Source organism: Bufo bufo, chromosome 6, assembly GCF_905171765.1.
Source record: "Bufo bufo chromosome 6, aBufBuf1.1, whole genome shotgun sequence".
NCBI lineage: Eukaryota > Metazoa > Chordata > Amphibia > Anura > Bufonidae > Bufo > Bufo bufo.
In genome coordinates this window covers 83881090-83907093 of record NC_053394.1, presented here as the reverse complement: position 1 = coordinate 83907093, position 26004 = coordinate 83881090, and the positions used below count along the sequence as shown (strand labels likewise).

The window sequence follows — 26004 nt, the reverse complement described above, 5'->3', positions numbered from 1 at the left end:
ATGCGGTGCGATTTTCACGCACGGTTGCTAGGAGACGATCGGGATGGAGACCCGATCATTATTATTTTCCCTTATAACATGGTTATAAGGGAAAATAATAGCATTCTGAATACAGAATGCATAGTAAAACATTGCTGGAGGGGTTAAAAATAAATAAATAATAATTTAACTCACCTTAGTCCACTTGATCGCGGCCCGGCATCTCCTTCTGGCTTCATCTGATCTCTGTGCAGCAACAGGACCTTTGGTGACGTCATTCCGGTCATCACATGATCCATCACATGATCTTTTACCATGGTGATGGATCATGTGATGACCGGAATGACGTCACCAAAGGTCCTGTTGCTGCACAGAGATCAGATGAAGCCAGAAGGAGATGCCGGCTACGCTATCAAGTGGACTAAGGTGAGTTAAATAATTTTATTTAATTTTTTTTAACCCCTCCAGCGATGTTTTACTATGCATTCTGTATTCAGAATGCTATTATTTTCCCTTATAACCATGTTATAAGGGAAAATAATACAATCTACAGAACACCGATCCCAAGCCCGAACTTCTGTGAAGAAGTTCGGGTTTGGGTACCAAACACGCGCGATTTTTCTCACGCGAGTGCAAAAGTGCAAAACGCATTACAATGTTTTGCACTTGTGTGGAAAAATCGCGGGTGTTCCCGTAACGCACCCGAACATTTTCCCGCAACGCCCGTGTGAAAGGGGCCTTACTTTATTACTGGAAAAAATGGGTTAACAGCCAAACAAAACTCAATATGGGTTGCCCTGGTTCTGTAGTTTGCAGAAACACCCCATATGTGGTCGTAAACTACTATTTGGCTAAACGGCAGGACATAGAAGAAGGGGAACGCCATATGGTTTTTGGAAGGAAGATTTTGCTGGACTGGTTTATTGACACCATGTACCCTTTCAAGCCCCCTGATGCACCCCTAGAGTAGAAACTCCATAAAAGTGACCCCATCTAGGAAACTACGGGATAAGGTGGTTGTTGTTTTGGGACTATTTTAGGGGTAAATATGATTTCTCGCCCAGTTTCCTTGGGGGACACAGAAGACCTTGGGTATAGCTCATCTCCCTAGGAGGCGTGACACTAAGTGAAGACTGTTAAGCCCCTCCTCCACAGCTATACCCTCAGCCTGGAGAGAGAGACTGCCAGTTTTTTGCTTAGTGTCCAAGGAGGCAAGACACTCCCTGCTCTGCAGGGCTGGTTTCTCCTTGTTTCAATTTTAGATTTTTACTTTGTTTTATTTTCTTTTTGTTCCAGATCATCAGGGATAACAGAGACGCACTAGACCTCTCTGTTCTCCCGGGGTTGAGCTGCGCCAGTGCCGGTCACCCGCACTGCTGCCTCCCCCACAGAAGGCAAGGTGGACCAGGGCAGCCCAGCTCCCCTGCATCCCGCCAGCGCAAGGGTCGCCCGCACGCCAAGTCCCTCCCCCGGCGTCCTGCCACTACGGTGCCAGTAGCTGAAGGGGCGACCCTGCTGGAACGGACCGAGGGTGAAGACGGCTATGGTGAGAGATTGGCTTCTCCAGCCCTACGTCCGTCCCCCCCCCCCCTCGGTCTCCTGCGTGCCTGACCCTTACCTGGGCCTATGGACCCTTCTGTCCCTGCTAGACCTAGGCTGGCCCTGGGCTGCCGCAGGTCGACATCTGCTCCCTCTCTCCTGGCCTCCAGGACATTGGCACCCTTGTTCCTACAAGAGGAATGCCTAGGGAGCTGCGGAGGTCCGCACCTAGCTGCCCCTGACGGAGGGGTCATGCAGGCGTCCCACCCTCACAGACCCGGTCTCAGGGTCCCCCTCCCTCTTACCGGCCACTACTTCAGGGCCAGAGGGCCCGCGCCTTGCTGCCACTGACCCTCCCTGCTCTCACGGGCACCGGTCCAGGGGAAAGGTGGTTGTAGCTGCCGGCAGGGGTGAAATCATATGGAGCGCTGTTCTAGGCCAAGGGCCCGCTCCAGGGGTAAAATGGCTGCCGGGTGCAGGGTCCTGACTTCCGGACACCTGGGTGGGCACCGCGGCCTGCAAAGGAGCGCTTCAACAACCCCGGCCGACCGTCGGAACCTTCCGGTCGGCCGGGCGCCGAAGTCTTGTGTTCCACTTCAAGACGATCCCGCTCTATCCGGGTCCCCGGCTCGCGGGGTGGGCACCCGCGGCCGGTATGTGCCGCTCCGTAGGCCCGGCTGGTACTTTAAGTACTTGCGGCCCCGGTCACCCGGGCGCCGCTAAAAATTTAGGCCCCGGCTCTTCCGGCCCGCGGGGTGGGCACCCGCGGCCGGTATGTGCCGCTCCGTAGGCCCGGCCGCTGCTTTAAATACTGTGCGGCCCCGGTTCGCCGGGCGCCGCTAAAAATTTAGGCCCCAGCTTCACGGCCTACTAGGCCGCAAAAATTCAGGCCTCTGTTGGAGGGGGCTGGAACTTCTCCAGGCGCGAATTTTTCCCGCCTGGAGGTTCCCCCGCCCACAGAGGATGGGCCTGTATGGGTGGATCTGTGCCCTGTAGGTGGCATCTGCCTCAGTGAGGCTGTGTGTTTAAAAAAAAATAATAATATTTATTATATATATGACTTGTGGGCTGCGCAGGACGCTGCAGCCTCATCTCAGAGTGCTGCCTGTATACATGCCCCCCTTCCATAGGCGGCATGGTGTCGCGCTCCCCGGCTGCGGCGCTGCCAGGTTCTTTTTTTCCCCTTCTGGGGTTTTTTTTGCCCTCTCCGCGCTACGGCGCTGGTCAAGGTGCATGCTTTTTCTGTAGGCAACATTCGTCACCCTCTCCAGTTATGGTGCCTGCCATGTGCAGGACCCCCCTCCTGGGCGGGATACTGCACTCTCCCTAACTGCGGGTTGGCCTTGTGCATGATCCCCCTTTCTTTGGCGGCCTACTGCAGTTTCTCCGGATACAATGCTGGCCATGTGCACGACCCCCTTACATAGGTGGAACACGGCACTCTCACTGGATTCGCTGCTGGCCATGTGCGTGCCCCCCGTCCATAGGCGGAACGCTACACTCTCACTGGATTCGTTGCCGATCATGTGCATGACCCCCTTTTTTAGGCGGAATACTGCACTTTCACCGGATACGGTGCTGGCCATGTGCACGACCCCCTTCCTTAGGCGGAACTCTGCACTCTCACTGGATTAGCTGCCGGCCATGTGCGTGCCCCCCTTCCATAGGCGGAACGCTACACTCTCACTGGATTCGTTGCCGATCATGTGCGTGACCCCCCTTTTTTAGGCGGAATACTGCATTTTCACCGGATACGGTGCTGGCCATGTGCACGACCCCCTTCCTTAGGCGGAACGCTGCACTCTCTCTGGATTCGCTGCCTGCCATAGGCATGACTCCCTTCTGTGGACGGCATTCGGCACTCTCACTGGATTCACTGCCAGCCATGTGCATGACCACCTTCCATAGGCGATATGATGTACTCTCATTGGATTCACTACCGGCCTTGGGCATGCCTCCTTCCCGGGTGGCGGCATACATACACTCCCTCGGTCGGTGGTTGTTCTCTCGCCTGTACATTGTTGGCCATGTGCATGACCCCTATACATGCACTCTCTCTGGATCCACCGTCGGCCACATCATGACCCCCCTTCCGTGGGCGGTGTACGCACTCTCACTGGATTCGCTGCCGGCCATGGGCATGTCTCCTTCAGGTGGCATACACACATTCTCACCGACTGCTCGCATTCTCCCTGAATGCGATGCTGGCCTTGTGCATGATCCCCCCCCCTCCCCCCTTCCTTTTCTGGGCGGCATACTACGCTCACCAGATACGTTGCTGGCCTTGAGCATGGCCTCTAACATGGGCGGAACGCTTGCGCTCCCCTTGGATACGGTGCTGGCCTTGTGCGTGACCACCCCTCATTCCATGGGTGGAATTTTGCACGCTCACAAGATTCAAGGCTGTCCTTGTATGTGCTGTACTGGACTTGCACATGTTCCCCTTCATTGGCGGAGTAGTTACACTCTCACGAAATTTCGGTGTTGGGTGAATTGTTGCACACTCACTTAATGCTAGGATAGCCCTATGCATGTCCCCCTTTTCCCTAGGTGGACCTCCTGCGTTTCCGCTGGATACTGTGTGGCCATGTGCATGGCGCCTTTCTGGGCGAAGTATGGTATGCCCTACTTCTCTGACGTAGGTCCGGCCTTGGGCATCTCCCCCTTTTTGGGGCAGGCCTTTGCATTCTTGCCCACTGCAGTTTGCCAGGTACATTTCCTCCCTTTCGGGGCGGTCAGTTTGCGTTCCATCGCATTCCATATTAGTCTTGTGCATAACTCCTTTCAGTTTGCACTCCCGTAGATACTGTGGCACTCTGTGGCTGGCCCTCTTCGCGGTGTTATATTTTTGCAGTGAGCGGACGTTCTTGTGCGTTGTTTGGGCCGTGTATGCCTTCTCGTCCTGTAGGTGGGTTGGCCTTCTCACTGCTTACGGGGCTACTCGTACGTAGCCTCCTTCCTCCTGCGACATTCTTTTTCTCTTGGGATACGATGATTGCCGCAAGCCTTGCACTATTCTCTAAGGAGATCATTCTGGTGCAGTGTGGTATGATTCTTTCCGGATTGGCGCCCTCGGTGCTTCAGTCTGATCTGCTACCAGGTTCGGGCCGCTCTTCTTGGGAAGGTCACCCAACTTCTCTTGGGTGCTCGCTTATACAGGTCCAGGGGACCTCCACCTTGGGTTCTTCAGGGTATTCGCCTTCTGCGTGGCGGTGAACCGGGCGTCTCTGTGTAGCGGTGTTCTGCTTTTGAGCTGTCCTATGGCCTCTCTGTTGCCCACTCCCCCTTTTTTGGTTGGAGGGTGTTATACCGGCCTCTGTCTCGCCTGCCTTTTCTCGCCGGCTCTGTTTGACTCCCACTCGGTACAGATCATTCCGATGTGGCGTCTGTTCCGGCCACGCTTCAGAGGCTGTTCCTTCACTGCCCTTCCCTCTGGGGAGAGCATGTTTGTTCATTTGGATGGTTATGGTGTTCCTTTTCAGTCTCCCTTGTCCACACTGGCTGTACTAGCTGTGTGCCTAGTTACCGGGTCTACCGCTTTCTGTCCTCCCGCTGGGTGCAGATTGCGTTTTTTCCATTCTAGGCAATGTTTCGGCTTTGGATTCACCTTCTCGGTAACTTGGGGGACTACCATTTGGTCAGGATTGTCTTTTGATCTCCCACACCGGAACTGTAGTCTGTCTTCCTGTGGTGGCTACATTGGCTTCGGCTTTAGCCTGTCTTGTCCTGGCGGTTGCTGGGCGGACCCTTCGGTTCCTGTCCATTTGTCCTTCTGCTTCCCCACTCTGGGGGGATACGGGACAACCTTGCTCGGGGGCCGACGGGACCAGTTCTACCGACTGTTCTACCCGTGTTACTGGTCCGCGCCTGATCATTGGGTTTTCACCCGCTTGCCCAGGCGACTCTAGTGGGCTCGCTAGTGTTCGCTTCTAGCCGAGTTTTCGTCCAGGATCTGTGGTAGGACTTAGGGCTTTACCTGGGGTTCTGTGGGAAGCTGGGCGTTCCCCCACTCTGCCTTTCTCCATGGTTCTGTCTTTCTCCAGTCCGGCCTGGACCTGGGGCTGGGACTCTGTTGCTTGAAGTATCAAGTGTCATTCCTGTCCTTCCTCTTTCAGCGTTCCCCGTCCCTCTGGGCCTGTCAGGAACTTCTTCCATGGAGCGGCTCTTGGGTTCCTTTGTACTGCCCTCCGGTACCGTCCTGGGAACTACATACTGGGCTCTTGGCGCTCCAATTTTTCCTTGGAGCCGTTACAGAAGTTCTCTCTACTCCTTCTGTCCTGTACGGTTGGGTTTCTGTAGCCATCGTGTCTCTGACGGGTGCCTGAGTGGCAGCCCTTCTTGTTCCGAGCCTTCTGTCTTCCCCCAGGACAGGACTGTTCTCCATTCCGTCTCTTCCTTCCTTCTGAAGGTGGTATTTGTCCTTCATTTCATTGAGGCAGTCGTCCTCCCCTTCCCCCCCCCCCCCCCCCCGGGAACGGACACTTCACCGATTTGGACGTTGTTTGGGCCTTGCAGTTTTTACTTGGAGATCTCCGACTCTTGTCGAGTTCGGTCTCTTATGTTTCCAGGAGGTCCGAGCAAAGGGTTGACGGCCTCCAGGGTGGCTTTCTTCCGCTTTCTCAGAGTGGCTCTTGTTGTGGTTGCCGCACCAAGGGCAGGGTCCTGCTTTTGGTGTCACCATTCATTTGGCCAGGGCCGTCGGTTTTTTCCTGGGCCGGAGGCTTTAGGCTTCGGCCATCCATTTGTGCAAGGCGGTCACTGGTCTTCCTTGCACACCTTACCGAGTTCTACAGGGTGCATACGCGGGCTTCGGCGTATGCTGCCTTGGGCCGCCTGGTCTGCAGGCGGCGGGTTTTTTTGATGCCTTCGGGTGCTTCGCCTTGGTGCTGTGGTCCCTCCCCCTTTGGACTGCTTTTGAACGTCCCAAGGTCTTCTGTGTCCCCCAAGGAAATTGGGTGAGAAAACGAGATTTTTGTATAACTTACCAGTAAAATCTCTTTCTCGCTCTTTCCTTGGGGGACACAGCACCCACCCATTCTTTGTTCTTCTCTGACTGTTTCCGAGTTTGTTTTACCCTTAGGGTAGTTGGCTTGTTGGTTCCAATTTTTTGGACTTTGCCTTTTCTCACTACTTGGACACGCAACTGGCAGTCTCTCTCTCCAGGCTGAGGGTATAGCTGTGGAGGAGGGGCTTAACAGTCTTCACTTAGTGTCACGCCTCCTAGGGAGATGAGCTATACCCAAGGTCTTCTGTGTCCCCCAAGGAAAGAGCGAGAAAGAGATTTTACTGGTAAGTTATACAAAAATCTCGTTTTTTGGTTGCTCTATATTACACTTTTTTGAGGCAGGTAACAAAAAGGTAACAAAAAATTTTAATTCAAAAATTGTTTCTACATTCGCTATTTAGTTTTATGGAACACCTAAAGGGTTAACAAAGTTTGTAAAGTAACTTTTGAATACCTTGAGGGGTGTAGTTTCTTAGATGGGGTCACTTTTTTGGAGTTTCTAGTCTAGGCTACATCAGGGGGGGCATCTAATGGGACATGGTGTCAAAAAAAACAGTCCATCAAAATCTGCCTTCCAGAAACCATATGGAGTTTCCTTCGTTCTATGCCCTGCCGTGTGGCTATATAGCCATTTACGACCACATATGGGGTGTTTATGCAAACTACAGAATCAGGGCCATAAATATTTAGTTTTGTTTGGCTGTTAACCCTTGCTTTATTACCGGAAAAAAAGGATTCAAATGGAAATTTTGCCAAAAAATTGGTGTTTTGGCACAGTTTTTATTTTATATTTTTAACGCTGTTCATCCGAGGGGTTTGGTCAAATGTTATTTTTATAGGGCAGATTCTTACGGACGCGGCGATACCTAATATGTCTACATTTTAAAATGTATTTAGATTTTACACTATATTATCATTTTAGGAACCAAAAAAATTATTTTAGTATCTCCATAGCCTGGGAGCTACAGGCTTTTTTTTTTTGTTGGGCGACTATCTAATGTAGGGGCTCATTTTTTGCGGGATGAGATGGCGGTTTTATTGGCACTAATTGGGGGTGCATATGACATTTTGATCGCTCGCTATTACACTTTTTGTGATGTTAGGTGGCAAAAAATGGCTTTTTTTACACGTTTAAAAAAATAAATAAAATTAACGCTGTTCATCCGGGGGGGGGGGTTGGGTTACTTTTTACTTTTATAGAGAAGATCTTTACGTACGTGGCGATGCCCAATATGTATGGCTCTCAGACTTTGGAGACACTAAGCAGGCATCCTCAAACTGCGGCCCTCCAGATGTTGTAAAACTACAATTCCACCATGCCCTGCTGATGGCTGTAGGTTGTCTGGGCATGCTGGGAGTTATAGTTTTACAACATCTGGAGGGCCGCAGTTTGAGGATGCCTGCACTAAAACTAATACTTTTTGTTTCCGTGTCTCCAAAGTCTGAGAGCCATAGTTTTTTATGTTCTCTAGGGGACTGTTGGGGATTATAAAAATTTAGTACTCCATGGAAGTGTGATACTCCCTGAAGCAATCGATAACGCAGAGGCCTGGATGATCGGGGCACGTGTCGCACTGGTCGGTGGTGTCCTTCCGTATCCCCCTCCTGCGACACACTCTGCACTTTTTTTGGGTTCGCCCCTTCTTTCCAGTATGGGGGTCCACACCTGGAAAATGTTGGCCAGGGACGATCCGGGCGCTCTCTAATTCCCGAGGTACGCCGGCCTGCTCTTTCCCGGTCCGAAAAGATCAGGTCCTTGAGGACTGCCTCATAGAATTGGAGGAATGTCCCTGTGCTGCCAGCGCTTTGGGATAGTACAAAAGAGTTGTACATGGCAACCTGCACCAAGTAGACCGCAACTTTTTTGTACCATGCCCGGGTTTTGACCATGGCATTATATGGCTTGAGGACTTGATCAGGAAGAGGAGGGGAGAGAGGAGAGCAGGAAGTTTGAATCTCGCGCCTCTCTCCCCTGCACCAATCAGCACCCTGGACAGCAGCATTCAGCACCAGGGCCAGCACCGCCTCTCCAAATCTTCGTACTGCGATTGGTGGTGTGTAATCACGCCACTGATCGCAGTCTTTTTCCGGTTCATCGGGTCACCGGAGACCCGAATGGACCGGAAACGCAGCAAACCACAGGTCTGAATTGACCTGCGGTTTTCTGCGATCGCCGATATGGGGGGTCACATGACCCTCCCTGGCGTTGTGACAGGATGCCGGCTGAATGATTTCAGCCGGCATCCTGTTCCGATTAACCCCCGCGGCGCCGCAATCGTGATTTAAACTTAGGACGTACCGGTACGCCCCGAGTCCTTAAGGATTCGGGAAATAGGGCGTACCGGTACGCCCTAAGTCCTTAAGGGGTTAAGGTCCCTTTACACGGGACGATGTAAAATCAGATTGCCGGGAAGGAAGCATTCCTTCCAGACAATCTGCTGATCGCTAGCGGAGGAGACCGGTGCATTTACACGCAGCGATCTCCTCCAGAGTATTAGGAGGAGCGATCGCTAATGCCATACAGACTCGTTGTTACCCGGCAGCAGATCGTTTACACAGTACGGGAAACAAAGATTTTTTGTGGTACACAAACGATCCAACGCTAATTGGCAGTGCATTTACACCGCCATATCATCGCTAATGAGCGTTACTAAGGACGTTCGTTAGCGATGATCTGTTCAATTCTCCGCCCTTAACCCCCATTTTTATTCGTTACAGATATTAATGACCTATCCTCAGAATAGGTCATTAATATCAGATCGGTGGAGGTCTGATACCCGGCTCCCCTACCAGTCACTTGCTTTGGGCAACTACGGCTCTGAAAAACTAACAGCTTATGGAGCGGAAGCAAAAGACTCTGTACACTGGGGGACATTTATTAAAGGGGTATTCCCATAACATACAATGGGGGCACACAGTATCGTTAGGATATGCCCCCATTGTCTGATAGGTGCGGGTCCCACCTCTGGGACCCGCACCTACAACGAGAACGGAGCAGGGAGAGCTGTGGCTGGAGGACCCCGGATTTCCCAGGGTCCATTCACCACCAAGCGCTGCTCCCATAGAAGTGAATGGGAGCTCACGGCGCACGCGCAGCACCTGCTCACATTCATTTCTATGGGGCAGACGGAAATAGCCGAGCCAGCGCAAGGCTATTTTCGGTGGCCCCATAGAAATGAATGGAGGGCGCAGTGCGCCTTCCGTTCATTTCCCCGCTCCGTTCTCATTGTAGGTGCGATATGCCCCCATTGTCTAAGATGGCAAAACCTCTTTAAGCTGATTACACCACTATTGTGGTGTAAAAAAAAGTCACAGATTATGATGCACGCCATATGTGCAGCATAATTAGCAACTTAGCTTAGCGGGAGGGGGCAGGGCTTTGCACCGCCTGCAGGATGTACTATTAGAGGCGTAAGTTATAGCTTAAGTTTATGCCAACTTCAGTTTCTGACGCATGGCAGGGGAGAGATGCATCATAAATTAGGCGAATTAGGAAGAGGGTTTGCAAATCAGCTGTTGGTAAGCTCTGCCTCTACTGGCTATAAAGTGGCATTAGAGGCAGAGCTTGCTAAGAGCTGATTTGTATACCCTCTTCCCAGAATTTCACTGGACCATTGCCTGGCCTGTTAGACTTCTCACGCCGATTAGGAGCTTTCCATAAGGACATATAATATCGGCCAAATTCAAGCAGTCTAGTGTCTCTGATGCCAGATCGCTCAAGAGGAAACAAAACACACAGAGATCATTTCTACATCCCGACCAGAAAAAATTCCAATTATAATAGTTATAATCTGCTCAATCTCAGGTTTGTCGGGAGCTGGAAAAACAACTCTAGGGTTTGCTCTAGAAGAATACCTGGTGTCTCATGCTATTCCCTGCTACTCTCTCGATGGTGACAACATCCGTCATGGGCTTAACAAGAACCTGGGCTTCACCTCGTTGGATCGGGAAGAGAACATTCGCCGTATTGCAGAAGTGGCAAAACTCTTTGCTGATGCGGGCCTGGTGTGCATCACCAGCTTCATTTCTCCTTATACCAAGGTAACGACCTTTATAATGGTGAATGCTGTGATTCTATAACTAGACACTGGAATTGTCCAGTAAATGTCAGCAGTTTATTTTATGCTTAAAGATGGCTGCCTCAATAGAGACAACTGCAGCCCCCGGGGGCAACCAACTGACCACCCCGGGGGCTGCAGCTGGCACCATTAGCAAACAGTAGATTTTGCCAGGGAAATCCACAGCCAGGCATGTGATCTGCATCACCCGCTGTATGGTAAATGTAGTAATACATGGCAGCCATTCAGAGGAAGGAAGCCTTGAATCCATCAGAACAGGAGCCGCTCATACAGTGAACGGGTGATGTCCATATGTCCTATAGGGGGAAGTCTGGGTACTGAGGTTTTGAGGACTGATCAGTAGAATGAAGGGATTACAGTCGCCTGCTGAGCGCTGTGCCCATTAGGCTCCTGTTGGCTGTCATGACGCCATACATCCTGCACAGTGTATGGGCAGATCATGTTTGTCCTGACCGGTGGCTGCAATGTATGCATTCAGGCAGCACGGAGGGGATGCACAGGGGCAAGCAGGCCTGACTTGTGCGTAACATAGGTAACTGGGCTAAAACTATTGAAAAGGGGTATTTATTAACAGTGATAAAGTGAAGCGACATGCAATTATTTTACAACAGTAGGAAATTGAATTCTATTCCAAGGTATTTAGAGGAGCAGGTTCTTTAAAACCATAAATAATAGAAGCAGAAACTGTATTGGAAAACTAAGGCCCCTTTCACACGGACGAGTATTCCGCGCGGATGCAATGCGGGAGGTGAACGCATTGCACCCGCACTGAATACCAACCCATTCATTTCTATGGGGCTGTTCACATGAGCGGTGATTTTCACGCATCACTTGTGCGTTGCGTGAAAATCGCAGCATGCTCTATATTCTACGTTTTTCACGCAACGCAGGCCCCATAGAAGTGAATGGGGTTGCGTGAAAATCGCAAGCATCCGCAAGCAAGTGCGGATGTGGTGCGATTTTCACACACGGTTGCTAGGAGACGATCGGGATGGAGACCCGATCATTATTATTTTTTCTTATAACATGGTTATAAGGGAAAATAATAGCATTCTGAATACAGAATGCATAGTAAAACAGCGCTGGAGGGGTTAAAAAATAATAATAATAATTTAACTCACCTTAGTCCACTTGATCGCGATGCCCGGCATCTCCTTCTGTCTCCTTTGTTGAACAGGAACCTGTGGTGAGCATTAATTACAGGAACAGGACCTTTGATGACGTCACTCCGGTCATCACATGGTACGTCACATGATCTTTTACCATGGTGATGGATCATGTGATGACCGGAGTGACGTCATCAAAGGTCCTGTTCCTGTAATTAATGCTCACCACAGGTCCTGTTCAACAAAGAAGACAGAAGGAGATGCCGGGCTACGCGATCAAGTGGACTAAGGTGAGTTAAATTATTATTTATTTTAACCGCTCCAGCGCTGTTTTACTATGCATTCTGTATTCAGAATGCTATTATTTTCCCTTATAACCATGTTATAAGGGAAAATAATACAATCTACAGAACACCGATCCCAAGCCCGAACTTCTGTGAAGAAGTTCGGGTTTGGGTACCAAACATGCGCGATTTTTCCCACGCGCGTGCAAAACGCATTACAATGTTTTGCACTCGCGCGGAAGAATCCCGGGTGTTCCCGCAACGCACCCGCACATTTTCCCGCAACGCCCGTGTGAACCCAGCCTTACAGTATGGGGAGGAGCGATTGCTAATGCCATCACTCTTCCCCATACTGACTCGTTGTTTGCAGACAGCAGATCATGGTTACATAGCACGATCTGCTGCTGGAAAACAACAATTTTTGTGTATGCACAAACGATCGGATTACCTGGTGAATGGGCGTTTGGCTTGTTCATTGGGTAATCAGCAGTACATTTACACTGCCAGATAATCTCTAATGAGCATTCTCATGATTCTCGGCCCGTGTACAGGGCCGTTTGGAGATCCGGCAGGTTGTTCTGGCACAGAGCAGCCTGCCGGATCTCCCAGGATCCACCACTTCTGGATTGTCTCATTGTCTGCAATGAGGTCCGGCCGTGATCCGGCCAATGCCGGGTCTCAGCCAGACAAAAAAATGTTGCATGCAATGGCTTTTTGTCCAGCCAACCGCAGGCATACAGAGGACCTGAAACGTCTGTTTTAGTCAATGACAGCGTTCTTCTCAAAATAACAATTGTGGATCATCTTTTCTTAGAACTTTATGGTCTGCTGTTCCTATGCTGTTCCTCCTGGAAATAAACAAATCGACAACTTGGCATCACCATTCCCCTTGTAAATAAGGAGTGCCGGAGGGTTTGTTCACATGGGCAAAATCTGCCATGGAATCCGCTATAAAAACATCACCAGCAGCTTCCCATTGACATCAGTGGGAAAAACGCCACCATGGGCGGCATCATTGTTTTCTGCTTCTGATTTCAAATCCGCTTTAGAAGTGGCATGTTACTTCTTTTAAACACATTTTTTCTAGCAAAAATACACTGTTCAGAGATAGATCTGCTACTAAACGGCCACAGTTTTTTCTGCAGCTGATTTTAGCGGTGTGACTGTATCCTGACATTATAAGCACTGACTGGGCAATGCGAGAGTGGGTAGGGTAAAAGGTGATGCCCACTAGTCAATTTATTCATACATTTCCAACAGGAATAACAGTGGAATGCAACAATACATAAATGTAGGTACAGCATTTTTCATTCATGGAGGAGGCAAGTATTCATTGAAGCAGACATATCAGGAGAGCTGATAGGCCCTGTTAATACTGCATGTATATATATAGATATATACTTACTTATATAGCACCAAATATTCCACCGCACTCGCTGACATGTCTTTGGACTGTGGGAGGAAACCCACGCAAACTCCATGTAGATGCGGTCTTTGCGTTGGATTTGAACCTAGGACACCAGCGCTGTAAGGCACCAGTGCTAACCACTGAGCCACTGTAGAGCATAAATTCCATGAATTGTAAAATTCACCTATCGTTCCATTTTCCACCATAATACATTGATTGATGAGTCTATGCTATTTCAATAGGATCGTCTAGAAGCCCGTAAAATACTGGAAAATGCAGGACTGCCATTTTTCGAGGTCTTTGTGGATGCTCCATTAGATGTCTGTGAAAGCAGAGATGTGAAGGGTCTGTACAAGAAGGCCAGGGCGGGAGAAATCAAAGGTATGCTTGAAGAACCTAGAAAACTGGCGGTAGCAGTCTTATCTGACTATAGATGGGAGTATGCACATTGTGTACTTGATAGGCAGCTAGTCATTCATGTTGAGCGTTATCGTGTATTTGCAGGATTTACTGGAATTGACTCTGACTATGAGAAGCCAGATTGCCCAGAACTGGTGCTGAAGACCAGTCTCTACAGTGTGAATGAATGCATCCAGCAGATTGTGGAGTTGTTGGAGGAAGGGGTGAGTGATACTACATTCTTTTGGAGTTGTATAATAAAAAAGGTCCTATGCACCGTAGAGAGAGCCCAGGACCTTGATTTAGGAGGAAAAAAACTCAGGTTGGTCCTTTTTCTCCTCAACATGGGTAGCGTGCTCCTCCAAAGGTTCTACAGCATTGCCAAACAGGTGAAAGGGAAACCATCCTAGTATGGCAGGTGAACAGGCACCAGGTCCTGAGTTGTGAGGGTATGGTAACATGAACCATCCTCTGGAGGTGGGAAGGGAGCATTTGTATTTTTGCTTTGAAGCCTTCTCTCTCTTTGTCCACATTTTACTCAAGAATATATCTAGGAATCGATCTTTGAGATATACCATCCCTGACAAAAAGGAATGGAAGCAGCGCTGCAGTAACCAGGCTTGGCCACTACTCGTTGTATGGAGCTGTGAGGTTCTGGTGCCCAGTTCTAGCTCAGCAGCTTGTGGCGGTGCCAGAAATCAGGCCTTGTCAATCTGAGGATCGGTCATCGATTGTGCCAACATTAATTCTTATGTTAATATCATTCAGCATGATAAAGTAGTTTCTTTTGTAATTTACTTTCTGTTCCAAAAAATGCTCCAGTTTTGAGATATTCTCTTGAAGGGGTTCTGCAGTTTGTTTTAACTGATGATCTATCCTCTGGATAGATCATCAGCATCTGACTGGCGGGGGTCCGACACCCGGAACCCCTGCCGATCAGCTGTTTGAGAAGGCAGCGGCGCTCCAGCAGTGCCGCGGCCTTCTCACTGTTTACTGCTGGCCCAGTGACGTCACGACTAGTATGAACTGGCCTGGGTGGGGCTAAGCTCCATTCAAGTGACGTCACTGGACCAGCGGTAAACAGTGAGAAGGCCACCATCAGTTAAAACAAACTGCAGAACCCCTTTAAGGCTGCTTTCACATATGGCCTTTGGTTTCAGGTTTGAGATCCGGCAGAGGATCTCAAAACCTGACCAAAACGGTTTTGTTTTGATTACACATCAGGGTGCATCCTTTCCATTAGGATGCGGTTGTGCGGAACAAACCGGATCCGTTGCTAAATACTTTGAAAATCAATAGGTGATTGGTCCATTTTTTAGGGTCCTAAAAAACCAGATCCATCACCAATGACTTACATTGTATTTAGAAACGGGTCCGGTTTGTTTCGATGACCGGTGCTGCGGTTTTGTGTCCAGTAACAAAACGAAATGCTGATGGAACGGAAGACATCCTGATGCATCCAGAATCCATGGGGACAAAACAAAACAGTTTTGGCCCAGTTTTGAGATTCTCTGCCGGATCTAAAAACTGGAATGCCAAAACGCATATGTGAAAGTAGCCTAACTTCTTTAAAATGCTGGCCCCTGGTGTTTATTGTGTATAGTAATGCGCACATTCACCTAATGAGCTGGATGAGAATGGAAGCACATGCTCAGTTCCGTCCTTCAAATGCCATCAACCGTCTTTACTGACAGAAGCTGTGACAGGTAGAGAGCTGCAACAGAAAGGACACCCCCCTGAGCTGTGATAGGGAGAGAACTGCAGCACAAAGGACACACCCCCTGAGCTGTGAGCGAGCTTCGGCAGAAGGGGCAGCCCCATGAGCTGATAGCTTGAACTAAATCTAGCAGACCAATTGGAACATGAATGGAGAGATCTCTTGTTCCATGTGAGGTACAGTGCTGGTTCTAGGGTTGTTAGAAAGAGCTTATTAAGTACTATATTATGGATGTTTTCACTTTTTACATCAATAACCGTTTCAAGTTGTGAACTTCCTTTAAAAACATATAGCATTTTGAGAGAAATATTTGTATCATCTCTGGACAGTCAGTTTATGTGATAATGGTAGATGGTGCTTTCCATAATTATCGTTAACCTCCCTATGTGAACTTGGCTTTAGACCACACCTAAAAGCATTTATCTGACCTTAGGATATGTAATTAGTATCTGATCAGTAGACGTCTGACACCTGACCTCCTTGCCACTTACCAAGCACAGTGCCGTCCATTGGATAGTGGCTCTGCTTGGTATAGCAGCTCAGCCTCCTTCACTTGAATGGGACAGAGCTGCACCTACACCACGTTATCGATGAACATTAATGTCATTGGCCTGGCCTAGGGCGAGCTGTGAGCAGGCCACAGCACTCACGGAGCTGTTCGGTGGGGGTCTCAGGTGTCAGACCCTCACCGAGAAGATACTGATGACTTATCCTGAGGATAGGTCATCAATATAAAACAGTCAGAAAACCCCTTTAATACAGGGTACTTTTAGTACAGTGGGGCAGATTTACTTTTCTGTTTTTCATTTGCTAATTCTCTGGCTTTTAGATGGATTTACTAATTTGGCGCATTGGAACAGGCAGTACACTGTGCCAGAACACAACCAATCTTGGCAGTCTCAGTTGAGACTAAGTATATGGTGGTATGCCATATGCCATGTCTTACCACCAAAAGAAACTTTAAATGTTAATAAATACGTTGAAATGTTCAACTCTGGTTAACCGAGACTGCAAGATTCCTGTACAGATAAATAGATTTAGGAATTAAAAGGCTTACCACAACTTAGGTGGGTAAAAAGTTTGCCAGAGTACAGTAACAGTCACCAAAGCCGTAAACAAATGAGCTAGCTCCCCATCGACCAGTTCCCGACATGTCACCTGATGTCCATATGATGCAAAGAGAGGTGGAGTAAGTAAGACCATTCTTACACTGTTGATGTCCTAAATGGAGCGGAGCTCTTTGTTACATAGCTTGATGTTTTCTAGCCTTCTGGCCCCTCCTAAAGGTCTTCAGTGTGCAGAACGCATGTACAGTTATTTCAAATCTCATGAACGTGGCCAGGTACCACTAACCAACTACATCACAAGGAATTAAAAGGAAAAGAACCCTTCTAACAAAAAGGCATTGTCCAAAGCTGACAACCCAGTTCATGTAAAACTGTAGGGAAATAATTCAAAAATTTATGCAAGTATAGTCTTCCAAAATACAAAACTAACAGCAGTGCAGATGCCATTTTTGTACATTTTACTTCCCCTCGAACGTGTACAGATCTGATAATTGCCTGGAAGCTATGCATGTTTTGCTTCTTTTCCTGATTATATCACTTTTTGGCTTGGAAGCACATTGTATTATATTTCTTCAATATATTTCTTTTTTTCAGGAAATTGTCCCATCAGGAGCTACAAAGGAAGTCCATGAATTGTTTGTACCTGAGAACAAGTTAAAGCAGGCTCGGGAGGAGGCTGAAAACTTGCCTGCAGTTGAGATTACTAAGGTAACCACCCTCCCCCAATTTACTTGTGATGATGAGGAAGAAGAGCTTGATTAAAGGAACACCAAGCATAGAGGCAGCCGCTAATTTAAAGGGTTAGACCCAATCTGGACATTCATGGCATAGCCACAGGATGCCGTAAATGTCTGAAAGGGGCAGATCCCACCTCTGGGTCATGATCCTATCTCAAGAACGGGACCTTGTCTAAGCACACTCGACTATTTACAGAACTCCCATAGAAATGAACAGATAGAGCAGCTCATGTCACCTCTCCATTTCCAGTGGTGTGAGATGGACCTCCGTTCTCAAGATACGTGCAGGTCTCAGGAGCAGGACCTGCCATAAATGTCCAGAAGGAAACAGAACCTGGTAGAAAGGATTACATAGGAGCACACTGTCAGGGAATATGTTGGGGCAAATACAGTATTTGTCATGTACTGTACCCTCACATTTCTGAATGGAATACATTATTCCCACATGGTGCAACTGGAAAGCCTTCCCCAACACAAATGGGAAATGTTTGTGTCAGTGTGGGATCCTCCATGAATATAATAAAACACCTTTGAGCACTTTAAATCAGCTTACGGGTCCATTCACACGTCCGGAAAATGGGTCCGTACCCGTTCCGCAATTTTGTGGAACGGGTGCAGACCCATTCATTTTCAATGGGGCCGGAATGTGCTGTCCGCATCCGCATTTGCCCTTAGGGTCCATTTACACTTCCGTAAGCGTTCTGCAGATCCGCAAATTGCGAATCTGCAAAACACAGACACTGGCAATGTGCATTCCGCAATTTGCGGAACGCACATCGCCGGCATTATAATAGAAAATGGCTAATCTTGTCCGCAATTGTGGACAAGAATAGGACATGTTCTATTTTTTTTGCGGAAACGGAAGCACGGATGCGGAAGTGCGGATCCGCAAATGCGGACAGCACATTCTGGCCCCATTGAAATTGAATGTGGTTTGCACCCGTTCCTCAAAATTTCGGAATGGATGCGGACCCATTTTGCGGACGTGTGAATGGACCCTTAGGCTACATGCACACAAACGTTGTTTGTTTCCGTGTTCGTTCCGTTTTTTTTTGTGGATAGGATGCAGACCCATTCATTTAAATGGGACCGCACTCCGTGGGCTGTCTGCATCAGTATGTCCGTTCCGTTGCCCCGCAAAAAAAAATTAGCATGTCCTATTTTTTTCTAGTTTACGGACAAGGATAGGCATTATTACAATGGATCCGCAAAACAAAAACATACGGAACGTCAGTTTTTTTTTGCGGATCCGCAATTTTCGGACCGCAAAACACATACAGTCGTGTGCATGTAGCCTTATAGGCATATGAAAGTATTTTATTCAGGGTCTTCCATGTATCAACCAGCAAAAAGGTGTGTGGAGTGACCGTCATTTCATGTTGTCATTACAGCTGGATCTCCAGTGGGTTCAGGTCCTGAGTGAAGGCTGGGCCACACCACTCAAGGGCTTTATGCGTGAGAGGGAATACCTACAAGTCCTTCATTTTGACACCCTTTTGGATGGTATGGATTATTTGGTTGTACTTTTTTGTGTCCTTTATGTTAGAATGCTGCTGCAGTAATCATTGATGGATTTCATGGTGTAAAAAAGTGTTTGCGCAGAGTAGATTGCTGCTGGCGGATTATAGCTAAAGAACACCCTGACACCCTTCGGTATGTCTAGAGCAGAGCCTGAGGGGCCAGTGCATGAGTCCCTGTGTCATGCACCATCACTTGAGGCCCTGCACAAAACCGAGCATAGTGTCAAATGTGCCTTGAGTCCTTATTTAGGGAAGATCTGTCTCCGCTCCCGAAATGTAAGTCCTAGCAAATATTTGTATTCCCCATGGAATCCAATTATCTATCACATGGGGGATTCTGAAGCATCTTTTCACCCTAAAACTCTTTGTTGGGCTGTTCTTCTCTTATTCCTCTTGAACAAGAATGAATTGACAATTAGGCAATACCATTCCTGACATCAATATAGTGTGTCTTTAGGCTAGGTTCACATCGCCATTTAAAGGGCATCTGTCAGCAGATTTGTACCTATGACACTGGCTGACCTGTTACATGTGCGCTTGGCAGCTGAAGGCATCTGTGTTGGTCCAATGTTTAATGCTGACTGAAACGAAGTTGTAATATCTGCAAATGAGCCTGTAGGAGCAATGGGGGAGTTGCCATTACACCTAGAGGCTCTGCTCTCTCTGCATCTGCTGCACCCCCTCCACTTTGATTGACAGGGCCAGATGTGATGAAGCTTCCTTTGCCTGGCCCTGTCAATTAAAGTGCAATGGGCGCAGCAGTTGCAGAGCAGAAAGAGCAGAGCCCGTAGGTGTAATGGCACCTCCCCCATTTCTCCTAGAGGCTAATTTGCATATAATAATTCATCATTTTTCTCAGCAATGCGGACACATATGAACATGGGGCCAACACAGACCCCTTCAGCTGCCAAGAGCACATGTAACAGGTCAGCCAGTGTCATAGGTACAGAACTGCTGACAGATGCCCTTTAAATGGCGATGTGAACCTAGCCTAAAGACACAGTATATCGACGTCAGAAATGGTATTGCCTAATTGTCAATTCATTCTTGCTCAAGAGGAATAAGAGAAGAACAGCACAACAAAGAGTTGGACACGGCCGTCACCTGACAGATCCGGCAATTCTGTGCCAGAACAGAATATTGTAATTATCTTACACATTCTGACCCTAACCCAACCCTAACCGTCCAGTCAGTGCTAACTACCGTGTTTCTCCGAAAATAAGACCGGGTCTTATATTAATTTTTTTCTCCGAAAATAGGGTTAGGGCTTATTATGAGGGTAGGGCTTATTTATTCGAATACAGTATAATCACAGTAGGTGGCACAGTACTACGGTATGATACCGGTACAGTACTCTGGCAGGCAATGCCACAATTCTTTCTGGTAACATATGTACACTGCCCCTGAGCCCCTAGGCAGCAATGTGTACGGTACGTTACCAGGGAGATCCGGCGCAAGAGATGACAGGGTGCTGATTGGTGGAGGCGGGAGAGGGAGCAGGACGCGCTCACCACCAATCAGCACCTCCAGCTCCAGGCAGCAGAGAGGAGAAGGACATCCTCCTGCTGCCTCATTCAGCTACGGTAGGGGTAAGTTAGAACGTGCGGGCTGGCGGCAGTACAGGGTAGAGAAGCCGTCCAGCCCGCCCAGCGATGTACCCGTTCGGTAACGTAGATGGAAGCGCGGCTGCCGGCATAATTTTGCATTTAGTGAAGCCGCCAGCCGCGATGTATGCGTGGGCTAGCGGCTTCACAGAAGGCTAAGTGTTGGCAGCCTGCGCTGCTGTACTGTAACTCCTGCCCGCCTCGGATCAGCTGGGAGAGTGCCGAGGTCCTGCCCGCCTGCCCTGGCAGCTCAGGAGCCATTAGTGAGCGCTCCTGAGCTGCTGAATCCATAAATATAAAATTCATCTAGGGCTTATTTTTGGAGTAGGGCTTATATTTAAAGAGGACCTTTCACCGATCCTGACATTGTGAACTAAGTATACAGACATGGAGAGCGGCGCCCGGGGATCTCACTGCACTTACTATTATCCCTGGGCGCCGCTCCGTTCTCCCGTTATGCCCTCCGGTATCTTCGGTCACTAAGTTATGGTAGGCGGAGTCTGCCCTTGTTCTGCTGTAGCGCTGGCCAATCGCAGCGCAGAGCTCACAGTCTGGGAGGTTCTTTTCTTCCAGGCTGTGAGCTCTGCGCTGCGATTGGCCAGCGCTACAGCAGAACAAGGGCAGACTCCGCCTACTATAACTTAGTGACCGAAATCTCTGCCTACCATAACTTAGTGACCGAAGATACCGGAGGGCATAGCGGGAGAATGGAGCGGCGCCCAGGGATAATAGTAAGTGCAGTGAGATCCCCGGGCGCCGCTCTCCATGTCTGTATACTTAGTTCACAATGTCAGGATCGGTGAAAGGTCCTCTTTAAGCCCTACTCCCAAAACCCTGCAAAATAGGGCTAGGTCTTATTTTCGGGGTAGGTCTTATTTTCGGGGAAACACGGTATGTAGAAATACACTCCACTAACAAAAGAAATGATGATGTCCAGATGGCAATTTTTTCATAAATGTCTAGGAGGAATAACAGAGGAAGAAAACAACTCAGAGTTCTAAGCATTGTTATTTCCTAGGGAATACAAGTATTTAGTAATGACAAAATGTTGTGGTTCCATTCAATATCTTTGTCCACAGGAAAGAAATATTGCTAAATTATATTCAATTATGGTTGTTAAGTTGTGGGAACCAACCTGTCAATAAACGAACGCATCAAGTCTCATCACGTTTTACAGGGCTACGCCAACCAGTTTCACCTCTTTATACATCAAAGAAATAGCTAATAGCCTTGTCCTCTACAATTTGAAATATTTTAGTCATCGTCAACTTGAATTTTTTGCATTTCTTTTCCATTTTGAGAAGATGCTTACCAAGGTCCACTCGTATACAGCTCTGTGGCTGTTTCACTTGGCCAAAGTCATACACAAGAAACAGTTTGCATCAAACTGAATGGTTGGTCATCATAATGAACATTCAGTTTGGTTGTGCGCAAGGCTGATCGGCCAACTTGGATATCTGTTGGTGCTTTACCAGTTGGCCAACCATAGTCATGTGTAAAAGCAGTTTCACAATTTATTGTGGCAAGCAATCAACAGTATAAATTTCCTCTTGACTCCTGCATGTCAATTGTGGTGGACTGTTCCAGCATTCTGAGAAGGTGACACCCAAGGGCGTAACTACCATAGCGGCAGACCAGGAGACTGCTATGGGGCCCAGGGCAAGAGGGGGCCAAGTTGGGATCACTCCCTTTTCTACCGGGGGTGATCCCAGTAGAAAACTTGGTCAGGATTCTATCCTCTCAAGCAGGGATGTTCAACCTGCAGCCCTCCAGCTGTTGTAAAACTACAACTCCCACAATGCCCTTCTGTAGGATGATAGTTGTAGGCTGTCACGGAATAATGGGAGTTGTAGTTTTGCAACAGCTGGAGGGCCGCAGGTTGAGTATGCCTGCTCTAAAGGAACAACTTTTAGCAAATGAGGCAGTGGAGCAAATGTCCCAAGGGTCATTGAAAGGGGTTTATACGGAAACCCTTCTGTCCTGTGGGGGGGGGGGGGGGGGGGGGGGGGGGGCTGGTTTGATGCTTGCTATGGGGCCCTTACTTCTCTTTGTACGCCACTGGTGACACCACTTCTGAGCACACAGTGACTGTCAGGCCATTTATCTCTGCAGCCCCAAGTAAGGCCTCTTTCACACGTCAGGGAATCATGGACCTGTGCTGTCCATGGTCCACGCACAGCACCCGTAACTATTGACTTTAATGTATGTATTCACATATCAGTGGATTTCCACCATGGTCCACGACACATGCACCAACTGACTTTAATGTGTATATTTATTTAATGCACTTATATAGCGCTACTATATTCCGCAGCGCTTTACAGACATTATCATCCAACTGTCCCCAATGAGGCTCACAATCTAAGGTATATTCACACATCAGTGGTTTTACACAGACCGTGGTGACACGGATTACGGATCCCTCAAGGTCACTGTAGTCTAAGGGGCCGTGAAAACCACAAGTACAGCATCCATGTTTGGTCCGTGGTTTTTACAGATCAGTTTTCAGTTTAGCAGTGTACGTGGAACACGGATGACACAAACAGACACAGGGACCAAACCTGGATTCTTCAAAGACTTGTTCACAGAAGAAACGCTGATCATCTTGTCACAGATGTCATCACGGACAGAGGCCTAATGGTCTTTGTGAGACCATTGCTTAAAACTCAACATCACAATGCTTATTATTGATGCCATGTTGATGCCAGACCACCTGTCGAGTGCCACCTGCATGGGCAGGAAAAGCCAAGGGTATCTTAGGAATAACAGGAATGGTGTAAGTAGCTGTGTTTTTGATTTATCAAACTACATTTTTCTTTAGATACGCGGCATAACTCAGATATCTTATGCTCAAAGTCTCTTGGTGAGTTTATTTTACCTACAAAAAAATGAGTTCCAAATCATTCAGTCGCTCAAATTCCAGAGATCCGTATGCGATTTTCGCTTCCGTAATTTAGTTTGGCTGGTAAGTAAAATGTCAGCCTATAAATTCCAGTGATTTGCACTTATGGAATAGTCAATATTCGAACCCATTGGAATTCATCAAATCACATGTACATCCTCCCTAAAAGAAAACATTCTGTAAGTGCAACCCACGTAATGCTAATGTAATGGAAACGCCGGTAATACCAGACAATGAAGAAATCAATCAATTTCAGTATTCAAAAAGTAGCATCTTAATTCCAAGTTGCAAATATCCCATTGGTCAGTATATGGGTGGTATATTGCGTTGTTTTTTTTTTATAGAACTAAAATATGTGTGATTGGAATAAATGGACCATCCCTAAACTGATTTAATTAAGATGAAATATGAAGAGTCGCATGTTATTGTACAAATGGCCTCAGTTTCTAATTATTGTTTAACTCTGGTTCTGCGGTCATTAAGATTACTGTTCTGTGTAGCATAGAAGACAATTCCTATTGCATAGAAATCATCAAAAAGCAGGTTACCTGTGCTGAGGACTTTTACCGCAGGGTACATAGCTATGGATCTGAATAGTTTAGTTTGTATTGTAATACTTTATTGATCTGAGAAAGTTTTCAGTGTAGTCATGCTCTGGGCTGCCGGGGGATAGTATGGTATCAATGAGGAAGCCATACCAATTGTCACGTTCCGGAGGCCCAGAGGCAGACCTCCGGGACGTCTTGCAAACAGGAAACAGCAGAAACAAACCAGGGCCAACAGAGTACTTTATTACACATGTACTAAAACAACATGACAGTAACAGCAAGCAAGGGTAATGGTGGTAGAACTACCACAGAACCAAGTGCACCTGCAGACCACAGGCAGATGCCTGGACCCCATGCGGAACGGAAGCATGGGTAGTCACAGGCAAAGCTGCACACAGACTAGAGATCCTCCCTCCAGAAAACTAACTAAGGCAGGAGAAACACAGGAACAGAAACAGTAAGGCACTGCAGGAACGGACTAGATCAGAAGCAGTAGGCACTGCCAGGCTGGAAATAGGACAGGATCAGAAGCGGTAGGCACTGCCAGGCTGGACATAGGACAGGATCAGAAGCGGTAGGCACTGCCAGGCTGGACATAGGACAGGATCAGAAGCAGTTAGCACTGCCAGGCTGGACATAGGACAGGATCAGAAGCAGTTAGCACTGCCAAGCTATCAGACGCAGTTAGAGCACTACTAGGCTAGACATGGAACAGAGCGGATCCAGACAGAGAACAGGTACAGAAGAACAGGCAAGGCATGGACAAGGATAACAACATCAATACAGAACAGGTCAGAAGAACAGATAAAGCAACAACAACACATTACCAGGCGACACCACAAACAAGGGCAGATGGCAAAAGATTAGCAGCAAGGGGCTACACCCAGTAAGGCAGAAGATAGACTGACCCAAGCCCCACAGCTCACAGATGGATATAGCTGCGATAACGAGGGCACCTGATAAGCTACACCCAGGCCCAGATCAGGGAAGGTTAACCCCATTAGAACCAGGAGTAGCAGAACTATAGAACATACAATCACAAGTGTCAGTTCACACCAGACACAGAATGCTGCAGCCAGCACGCCCAAACGACAACCAGCATATACAGGGTAACTGTAGCCAGTACGAGGTTACAGGCAGCCAGCCTACACAGCAACAAGGAGTGACAGAACCGCACTGTGATACAAACAAATACATCCATACTCAGGCCATGTTCACACACAAGGCCGCAGCCAGCACGCATCACAGAACCAGCATACATGGGGAAACCCACAGCCAGTACACAAAGTGCATACAGCCTGCCTGCACCGGAGACAAGAACCACAGAGATATGGACATGGGAAGCCACAACACAGGCCACAGTTCACACACAACACCGCAGCCAGCACACAGCCCAAAGAAACTAGCATACAGAGGTGTCGGCCTGCAGCCAGTATGCGAGAGGGCATGCAGCCAGCCTACACGGCCACAACTGTCACAGTGAGCCACACCTTGACACCTATTCAGAATTGTAGAGCATAAATGTGTCCATACACATGAAATATGTGACATATATTTCACCGGACATTATATTTCAAGAGGGAGAAGGGTATTAGCTGCTGCCAAAGCCCTCTTCTAGCGGCTCCTCTCCTGTGAGAACAGAAGATTAGGCATGTTGGATGGGTTGGGGTAGAGTTAGGAGATCCTCATGCCCATAAGATAGTTGGCAAATTCCTCTGAATTTAACAGATTCAGTTTTTATTTAATATATATTGCCAGGAAAGGAAAAGCACAACCCACAAATAGTTCTATCATCATCAGTTAACCTGCTTGTTGATGGTTTTTAGGTAACAATGGGTGTTTCACCATCCATTGTATGGAATAGGGAAGAAAGGGATGCAAATGAGCTCTTAACAAGCTCTGCCTCTAATGCCACCAGATGTAATATAGCTATCCTATAAGTCAATGTTCAGCTCTTTAACTAAGCCTTGGGACATGACTCGGATATTAACTAAGCCAGCACCTCATATTTAATATTTAATATCCAAGTCATGTCTCAAGGCTTAGTTAAAGAGCTGAACATTGACTTATAGGATAGCTATATTACATCTGGTGACATTAGAGGCAGAGC

General features: G+C 48.0%; 1 protein-coding gene across 2 annotated transcripts in view; it reads left to right on the top strand.

The window, feature by feature from the left end:
- PAPSS2 (3'-phosphoadenosine 5'-phosphosulfate synthase 2) overlaps positions 1 to 26004 on the top strand; it is a 103141-nt gene that overhangs the window by 55346 nt on the left and 21791 nt on the right. The window contains exons 3-8 of one of the 2 annotated variants that reach the window (XM_040437387.1): positions 10329 to 10564; positions 13643 to 13781; positions 13905 to 14023; positions 17178 to 17291; positions 18712 to 18823; positions 23266 to 23307. In XM_040437387.1, coding sequence (XP_040293321.1) covers positions 10329 to 10564; positions 13643 to 13781; positions 13905 to 14023; positions 17178 to 17291; positions 18712 to 18823; positions 23266 to 23307 — 762 coding nt within the window. The remainder of the gene's footprint in view (positions 1 to 10328; positions 10565 to 13642; positions 13782 to 13904; positions 14024 to 17177; positions 17292 to 18711; positions 18824 to 23265; positions 23308 to 26004) is intronic. The other variant, XM_040437386.1, reaches the window with a different exon arrangement.